Source organism: Leuresthes tenuis, unplaced genomic scaffold, assembly GCF_036924035.1.
Source record: "Leuresthes tenuis unplaced genomic scaffold, fLeuTen1.0.hap1 SCAF_19, whole genome shotgun sequence".
NCBI classification, from domain to species: Eukaryota; Metazoa; Chordata; class Actinopteri; order Atheriniformes; family Atherinopsidae; genus Leuresthes; species Leuresthes tenuis.
Genome location: NW_027325373.1, coordinates 15,629,022 through 15,638,388, shown reverse-complemented (window position 1 = coordinate 15,638,388; position 9,367 = coordinate 15,629,022). Strand labels below are relative to the sequence as shown.

Genomic DNA, 9,367 nt, shown 5'->3' with positions numbered 1-9,367 from the left:
TTAAACTTGTTTGAGAGATAAAGAAATTGATAAAGGATGATAATGTTGTGACACTATAGGAAGAAAAGCTAGCTTACCTCTCTTCTTACAAAGCTACCATAAATTTAAATAATTTAGACCATCAGAAAATAAGATCCCTTATTAAGTTGTAAGTTGTGAACATAGGGACCGTTAATGTCTGATACCCGCAGCAGTTGCATTCTGTGTTTCGGGCACGGGGTGGCGGTAATGCGCCGCCTTGTGGGACAACAACTTACTTAGCGTAAGAAAAAAACGAAGAAGACGTATTGGTGATAGTCGTCAACATGGCGTTTAATTTTGGCGGTGCCACGAGTAACCCAGCTGCAAGTAAGGGCTTTATATACTGACATTTGGGATAATATATATGCCACATATTTATATATCTATCTATAGATTTAGATACATATATAAATGTCATAATGACGTTGCTGTGTTGCGCATACATTACGATTTGTTGTAAACGGTCAGCTTATGTTTAGCCTCAAACTGCTGTTAAGCTACTGTTGTCAACCTCCTGTGAACGTCAAAGTTAGTGGCAAGAGCTGCACACATTTTACTTTAAGGGCTGGCAATTAGTTTACTTATTCGACAGATACGGGGCAGCAATTTTTAGTGACTGAAACAGGCTTAAAAACAAGCCCCTGCTTCTCGGTAGCAACGCACGATGTGTCTCCTTAGCTAGCAGGCTAATAATCACAAGATCGCTTGTAGTTTAATGCTTGTAAAACCACAAACGTCACTTATAACGCAGAAAAAACCGGCAGTTCATGAAATCCTAAAAAAAATTGCGTTTATTTCATGACTCGGAACTAACAGTGCTTTCTGTTGTCTTTTGAAGACACGTCCGGGTTTTCTTTTGGTTCATTTGGTGCCAAGACAACAGCATCATCAGCATTTGGCTACCCCGCAGCCGCCACCACCACCACTGCCTCATCCGGATTCGGCAGTAAGTCCACTGTACTGATCCACAACGTGAGGAGTTCGTCTGAACACTGATAGGCTTTATCCCAATTCCTTTTACCTTAGCCTTATCACTTGGCTCTATCCCTCCTTTGTGCAGGGATAAGCTGCCCCTTTACTTTTGGCGATCAAAGAGCAGCAGGCATTCAGCCATCCGTACTCCCCTCTTGACCCCACCATCCCCTCAAAATGGAAATGTAGGGCGCTATCTTTATTTCGTGCTTTTTAGACTCAAAACCTTGTTTTAAAAATAAAAGTTGGCACTCATTGTAAAATGTACACCGCAAAAGGCAGTAGTTTGCAAATATATATGCTTTACCCAACATTTGAGAATACGTGACCATATTTTGAGAATCCTCACCAGCCAGTTTTGACCCCGATTTAGACTTTTCTGCAAGCTGTTGTTGATTTATGCATCCGGTCTCATTCTTAATGCTTTTTATATATATATATATATATATATAAAAAGCCACACTTACAGTAGTGAGATTTCCGCTTCAACAGAATTATCTTGGACAAGCGGCGTGCTTCGCTCTTATATGAGAGATGGTTTCACAAAAGAGTTGTCTGAGCAGATGTACGGCCCCACCATCACAAAAAGGGCATCCTCATGGATGTGTCTCTTGCACACTTGATGATACTGAAGTCATTTATCTATCTCTGCCTTTCTGTCCTCCGGTGTTTTGCTTAACAATGTCCTCTGCAGTTGAGGTAAGATTACAGATTGGTTGGTTTGAGATTGAGCATAGTAGCACACTAATGTTTGAGGTAAGGGGTCATTTTAATGCAATGAAAAAATCATTATTATCGTTATAAATGTATTATCAGAGGAAGAAACAACTGCATTAACTTACGTTCTCAATGTTTGGTGTTGCCGTGTGAATGCAAACAATATAAAGACATCTGCTCTTATTATTTATGTTGGGTTTTTTTTTTTTAGGCCTCTTGTCATTTTGTGTTCACATCTGCATGCCAATTATTTGTTTGGTTTCTGCTCTGTCTTCATAGCTCTTACAGCCCCTGGTTTTGGGACAGCCACCACCACTGCTGCTGCACCGGCCACAGGATTCAGTTTTGGCTCCACCAACACTGGTAAGGTGCTCGTGTATCTTTAAAGCATATAGCTTTTGTGTTGTAGTTGTATTTTTTCTACACCAGTCTCTTTTTAGGCACTTGAAGACTGTTTTACAATTGAGTCCATGCTAGGTCTGGCATTGTCATTTAACTCCTTCATGTCACTCTCTCTTTCTCGCTGCCTGCCCGCTTTGGCTGCAGGATTTGGGGGGCTAGGAGCTGGAAGCACCACGGCTGGTGGGTTTAGTTTTGGGGGGTTTGGTTTAAATGCCAACCCAGCAGCAGTCAGCTTTAATGTGGGGTGCTTTGGTACAGCAACCACCACTGGCACTGTTTTCAATTTTGGTAATAGCCTGGCTAGCACAGGTAGATGACCTTTGTGATTAAGTACATTCTGTGTCTGTAAAAACACACATTTTCATCCATCTTGTCACTTCCATGTGGTGCACAGTTGTTGTTGTTGTTTTTATCTCATCTGGTGATTCTGAAAATATCTAAAGTGTTATCGTTACCATTTGCATGAAGTGACAAAGTATTGAATTATGTATTCACCTCATTTGATTGCTTTGGAAAGTTTGTACATTTTCACTTAGATGTGTGTTAGAAGTTCCATGCTCGACCAAAGGCAGATGCTAATTTCCTTTTCAGTTATCTTAAAAGTTTGTCATGATAATGCTTCTCCGCTATGTCAGGTAACCAGTGTTGCCATTGGTTTGTTCTTTCATCCCGTATCGTGGCAGCCGTTTTATTGCATTTGCCCTCACTCGCTTTGTTCTCCAGGCACATTTGGTGGCTTTGGGACAACTACAACAACTGCTGCTGCACCGGGGTCCACTTTCAACTTTGCTACCCCCTCCAACACCACAGGTCAGTTCCAGGGCAGTGTAGAGTTTTTGGGAATCCAGATGATGTAGAGCAGTGATGGATATCGATATCGGTTCTGATTTTGTCACACTTCTGAGCAGAAATGCGTACTCCTGAGGGAAAAAAAGGTGTCAGCATCACTTAAAATATTATCACTTCTTTTTTTTAAATGAAGATCCTGCTGCAATAATCTGCTGAAGGCACTGGTTGACACCAGCCAAAATGATTATGCTAACAAGGCAAAAAAAATACCAGAGTTCCTTGTAAACAAACCAGTCAGATCAGATGAGAAGCCACAAATACAAACTTTACGTGAAAATGTTTTTGTGTGTGCTGCCGTCAACAAGGCATCAGATAGTGGAGGGAGACGGTTTGCTTGTACAGTTGAAGAATCGACAAAGATGACGTCAAAAGCCCACAAAAATGCCAACCGTGAAGCAAAAAAGTGTGGTGTGTGTGGGGCTGGAAACCGTTATGAACTCCGGTATCTCAGCCCCACGGGTGCTGCAGGGCAGAGGAACGCGCATCACAATGGTCATTGTTCGTCAAAGCGACTCAGAAGCACCTAGTTTTAAGTTTCACAAACTCTTCTGGTGTTGCTCCAGTGTTCATCTTTAACAGCAACAACAGTCATAATTTGCAAAAGGTGTTTTATTAATATGTAAATAGATTACCTTTCAGTGACCATTATCAAAACTCTTCTGTTGGGTTTCATTCTTGTTATTTAGACGTTTGCTCTCCGGGAGTCCAACTATCTAATGAGCTGAAATGTCCATTGTGTCGGACGCAGTGACTTAATTGCAGATTACAAATCATGGAGTGCCTCGTTGTTGTGAACGCCGAAAAGAAAAAAAAAAAGCACCCTTTAGAGCTGACGTTTGATTGGTCTCTCTGGACTTGGTGGTTCAGGAGGGCGGCTCGTGTTGTGTTTAGGTACACTACTGTTGCCTCGTGCAAATCCAACAGAAGTTTAAATGCTAACTGTTGGCTTCCTTCGATAGGCAGCTTTGTTTTAGCATTGTATGACTTGGACTAATTTAGATTTTTAAGTCATTTGACTTTATTGCGTTCTGATTGCATTACAGCGAACTGGCTCGAATAGAATTGTATACGCCTTGAGATGACATTTGTTGTGATTTGATGCTGTATAAATGGAAGTGGAATTTAAACATTGAAATTCAATATAAATAGCTCAAGTCCTAGTCCTTGTATTTGACTGTTTTCAGTTGAATATGTTCATTGTTTATTTAGTCACTTAAAACCGACCTATGAGTCATTCTAGCAAAAGCCACCTAATTCTAAAGATGAACCAATGTTGTGCTGTAGACATAACGGCGAGCAAAATAAATATTTCATATTGTATCTTTAGGCAGACATAATTGAAATAAAGAAAACATGTCAGCAAAAACACAGTTTGACAGACATGAAATAGTGTTTTTGTGCCAAGCAGTGGATTAATGATATAACCCTAATGAATGAAAAGTTGGTATATCTTGGCCTGGTGTGCAGTGGGTCCTTAAAAATTTAGGAAACTGGCAAGTGGAGGACAAAAGAAGTGTCTGACCTTAAAAAAAAAAAAACTATCTACAGCAGATGGACAGTTTTCTGGAAGTGATGTCCTGAAGAAATGGGGGGGAATATCCAGCAAAGACCTGCCGCATAACCTCAGAGATGCATCTGGTCCTTCAGTTGATCCGCTTACAGTTCACTGAGATGTCATCAGAATGGGTCTGAAAGCCTTTCTTGAATAAGGGAAATGGAAGAAAAGGCTGAGGTATGCCAAATGACAATATCTTTGACTGAAAATCAGTGGCAACGGGAAGCCTGGAGAACTATTTCTGAAGACTATTTGCATCAATTACAGGGAAGCTTGTCTAATAGAGGGTTCAGGTTGTGTTGAAGAAAAAGGGGTGATCATAACAAATATTGAAGTTCAAGCTTGTTAGAATAGAAAGAAATATGCTCTTGCCTTGTATACTGCATTTGCACGTCTGTTTGCTGCATCTTCCCTTTTTCCTGGCTGTATGTTCAGAGAGGCTTGGCTGAATACTTATGTGCAGTACCGCTCCCTACCACAAGATGTCTCACCCACTCTACTAAAACATGGGGCTGTTCTTTAATTCCTGCAAAGCTGACAGCCTATGTTCTAAACAGTTTATACTTGATATGAGTCCTTGTCACGGTTTTTAATTCCTCACTGTGTCGGCACATTGTTCTCTTTCAGGAAGCCTGTTTGGTAACACACAGAACAAAGGGTTTGGGTTCTCCTCTGGGCTTGGGACTGGTGCCACTGCTGGGACATCGGGATTTGGAACTGGATTAGGAACAACTGGCCTTGGCGGGTTTGGAGGTTTCAATATCCAGCCAACACAGCAGCAGCAAGGTGAGAGCTCCTATTTCAAATGAAAGCTGGTTTACACGAACAGTTTGGAAAGTTCTGACTGATACAAGGCAGCTTGTCCAGAATATTAAAGCTGACTCATTCATTCAGAAATACAGCAGGTTCACACGTTATCTTCAGCTTTACAAGCTGCGTCATGCCCTTTCTGTGAATGCAGTATCTGTCAACAAGTATTTAAATTTGCTCTTCCAACAATCCACTAATGAGCAGCAGAAAATTGTATTTATTTATTTATTTATTTATTTATTTATTTACCAATAAACCAGACTTTTACCCCCCCTCACTTGTCCAGCAGGCTTGTTCGGCCAACAGGCCCAGCAGCAAGGTCAGGCTCAGTCCACCCAGCTTTACCAGCAGGTCACCGCTCTGTCAGCCCCCACCTTATTGGGAGATGAGCGTGACTCCATACTTGCCAAATGGAACCAACTGCAGGCATACTGGGGCACGGGGAAGGGCTACCACAGCAACAACAACCCACCTGTGGAGTTTAACCAGGAGAACCCTTTCTGCAGGTTCAAGGTAACGGTTGATAGTTTGGTTTTGATCATTAGTTGGTGCTTTTGATTTATTTCTTTTTAAAATTTTTATTAAACAGTTCAAATCTGTCTTTTGGTTCCTAGGCAGTGGGATATAGTTGTGTCCCAATAAGTAAGGATGAGGATGGTTTGGTGGTCCTGGTTCTCAATAAAAAGGAAGCTGATGTTCGAGCTCAGCAGCAGCACTTGGTTGAGTCCCTCCACAAGGTCCTTGGTAGCAACCAGACGCTAACTGTCAATGTAGAGGGTGTGAAATCCTTACCGAATGACCAGTAAGTTTCCACAACAAACAACAAACATGGTTTCCTGCTCTCTTTAAGAGCAGACAGTGTGGATTTTGAACCTCACCCTAATCACATGTGGGGTCTTTGTTGTGTACCGTCTGTCTTTCAGGACAGAGGTAATAATTTATGTGGTGGAGCGTTCTCCTAATGGCACCTCCAAAAGAATTCCAGCGAGCACCCTGTTTGGCTATCTGGAGCAGGCCAACGTTAAGGCCCAGCTCGCACAGATCGGAGTGGCCATGTCGGTCACACGCACCGAGCTGTCACCAACGCAGCTCAAGCAGCTGCTGCAAAACGCTCCTGCCGGTAAGCGTGCTTGTTTATCAGTGTGTCAGGATAAGTGTTTTTAATGGTGGCTAAGATGGTTGTCTGCCGTCACCAGGAGTGGATCCCATCATCTGGGAGCAGGCTAAGGTGGACAACCCTGACCCAGAGAAGTAAGTTGGTGAAAAGTTTAAGACTCGTCATGAAGGCAGGTTTAAGAATGCTGTAGGAATAATTAAATTTGTTGATCCATCGTGTTACACATGAGTTCTCTTTTCATCACAGTTAAGAAATATACAATAAAAGCTGCCGCTCAACATTTGGTGCCAAGACTAACTTTTCAAACCCCCCACCCCCCCCCCAGGTTAATACCAGTGCCCATGGTCGGTTTTAAGGAGCTGCTCCGCAGATTGCAGATCCAGGAACAGATGACGAAACAGCACCAGACCAGAGTGGATGTGGGTGAAAATATCACTCTTCTCGTTCTTTCCAGTTTAGCAAAAGTCAAAGACTGATTATCAACTAAGGAATTCTGAAGTGGATTTTTTGTGGTGTCAAGGACGGAGCACAGATGTCCAGTTGACACTCGCTGCCAACAACTTGTTTTCATCTGGAATTTCTGTTACAAATACAGCTGCAGGAAACATTGGTGGGAGTAGCTTTAAACCTTATAAATGCCAAAGTAATTTTGGTTTATTTCAAGTTCATCAGTCTGGGTTTTTTTTTTTTTTCTGCTCTGTTTATTTCCTCCATGGGATTTCTCTGGATGTCATGATGTTTACAGTAATGTTAGATTTTGGGCATGCCAAGTAATATGATCATGAAATGAAAGCAGCATTAAAGCTCTGAGCCAGGGAACGACACACGTGGGGCACAGTCTTACGTCAACATGAATCAGCACAAAATCATAAAACGTACACGGACAGTTTTCATCTCGTTTTAGTTGGAAACATTTTAGATGTGCTAACAGTTGCCGTCCTGCCTGTTTTCATTCAAACACATGTTCACTTGCAGATTATCTCCAGTGACATCAGTGAGCTGCAGAAGAACCAGGCGACTACTGTGGCCAAGATTGCTCAGTACAAAAGGAAGCTGATGGATCTCTCCCACAGAGTGTTGCAGGTAGCTGCTTTATTTTCCTCATTTCTGGTGACATGGAAACCTAAAGTAGACATAAAGCAGTCTACGGTTATATAAAAGGTGCCTGTTTGTAAATGTCACATATTCCATCTCTTTGAAGGTCTTTACGTCATTTGGTAAAAAGAATTCCACGAAGGCTTCTAGTTCTCTGTCATAAATATCACTGCCATGTTTTCCTGAAAGGTGCTGATCAAACAGGAGATTCAGCGGAAAAGTGGTTATGCTATCCAAGTGGACGAGGAGCATCTGAGGGTGCAGTTGGACACCATTCAGACCGAACTCAATGCCCCCACACAGTTCAAGGCAAGTGTGTCTAAACTGCAGCAGCTAGTTCACACTGGAGGAAGGTTTTATTTTTTCATGCATTACGCAGAATGAAGGGACTTGAAATAAAGGTTAAAGGCTTTACTGATTTGAAACAGCCATGCCTGTTCAAGGAGTGATTTATTAATTTAGCATCAAGGTTTTAATCGTTTTTCTTTTTTTCATGCATTTGCGAATCTAAATAGTTTTTGCCATCTGTTCTTGGCCACAACTACAGCTCAAACTACTACTGTATTAAAGGCAAACACCCTTTGTTGTGTGTTTTATTTGTGTCATTTTATCTCATCCAGGGTCGATTGAATGAACTCATGTCCCAAATCCGGATGCAGAACCACTTTGGAGCTGTGAGATCAGAAGAGCGCTACAACGTGGATGCAGACCTTCTCAGAGAGATTAAACAAGTGAGAATCAGCATTTTCACATGTGTGCTTTGGAGTTGTTGGGATCTCCGGTTCAAATTTGTAATCCCAAAAATTCTAAAACCAGGTTCAAACTTGTGAATGCACTTAATTATGGCTCTTTCTTTGTGTGTGTGTGTGTGTGTAACTGAACCACTGTTTGCCTGTCTCACACTTTCAGCACCTTAAGCAGCAGCAGGATGGTTTGAGTCATTTGATCAGCGTCATCAAAGATGACTTGGAAGACATTAAACTCGTAGAGCACGGACTGAGTGACTCTGGACACATGAGAGGAGGCATCTTGAGCTGAGTCCACTCCAGCAACGTGCACGCTCCATCTAGTTTCAAACGTGGCGCCCTTCTCTCACAAAGATCTTAAAGCTTCAGGCATCGGATTGATATCTGACAGATTATTTAAAAAGATTGTTTTGAAGTTGTGTTTTCTTTCTTTTCACCATGTTGGCTGGTTTGTCATTTTGCCCCCTTATCTGCTCCAGCTAAACAAGAACTGGTTAATCTGTGCCGTCTGGACTGATGTAGACAGCTTAATGGAGAGACTCAACCATATCTAATAATAGCCAGCTACCCTTATGTCAAAGCAGATTATAGATATGAGACTATGGATGCATCTGACATGTAAACAAGCTGCGGGATTGAGTGTGTCACAATTTAAAAAAAATGTAAATACATCTTTGTAATTCTTTTTTATGCTATTAGAATATTAATAAATTTCATATAAATTCAAAAGTCCTCTTTATTGATTTAGTCTTTTTTTAGATGCTGTAAAAGAAACCTAATTTTCCGTATTTAATATTTCTGGATTACTTTCTTGCGTGTCGTCACGTGCATCGTTATGAAATGGGGCACTTGACATTCTCTGTTTACTTTCCTACATCTCATCAAAGCAGGGTTTGAGTTGATAGGATTTATGTCCTGGATACACATCCCTACAGCGATGAGAAGACTGACTGACAGTTGAACCGATTAGGCAGATTATAGTCCCTCACGAGGGGATAGGATAGGGTCCTATTCCAAGGGTCTTAATTACAAAGTGTCATCCGAACTACAACCTCAACGATATATGCCACAAAGGGGAAATAA

At 41.6% G+C, this 9,367-nt stretch overlaps 1 protein-coding gene across 7 annotated transcripts; it reads left to right on the top strand.

Annotated features, from left to right (window-relative positions):
• Positions 1-280: 280 nt before the first annotated feature.
• Positions 281-9,013, top strand: nup54 (nucleoporin 54). 7 transcript variants are annotated; one of them, XM_072372365.1, is made up of 15 exons: positions 281-348; positions 860-967; positions 1,990-2,073; positions 2,257-2,292; positions 2,836-2,922; positions 5,144-5,302; positions 5,616-5,839; positions 5,941-6,128; positions 6,250-6,446; positions 6,523-6,577; positions 6,769-6,862; positions 7,419-7,526; positions 7,728-7,847; positions 8,159-8,269; positions 8,448-9,013. In XM_072372365.1, the coding sequence occupies exons 1-15, from the start codon at positions 306-308 to the stop codon at positions 8,574-8,576; spliced, it is 1,743 nt and encodes a 580-aa protein (XP_072228466.1). In that variant the 5' UTR covers positions 281-305; the 3' UTR covers positions 8,577-9,013. The 7 variants fall into 7 exon arrangements, with proteins under 7 accessions (XP_072228466.1, XP_072228465.1, XP_072228468.1 ...); XM_072372364.1 differs by having other exon boundaries at positions 5,613-5,839; XM_072372367.1 differs by lacking the exon at positions 2,257-2,292.
• Positions 9,014-9,367: the final 354 nt, after the last annotated feature.

Excerpts from the sequence above, each read along its gene's own strand:
- nup54 (XM_072372364.1), top strand. The coding sequence starts at position 306 with ATGGCGTTTAATTTTGGCGGTGCCACGAGTAACCCAGCTGCAA. Across the intron at positions 2,074-2,256 it reads TTTTGGCTCCACCAACACTG|GATTTGGGGGGCTAGGAGCT; the intron begins GTAAGGTGCTCG and ends CTTTGGCTGCAG. Across the intron at positions 7,848-8,158 it reads ATGCCCCCACACAGTTCAAG|GGTCGATTGAATGAACTCAT; the intron begins GCAAGTGTGTCT and ends TATCTCATCCAG.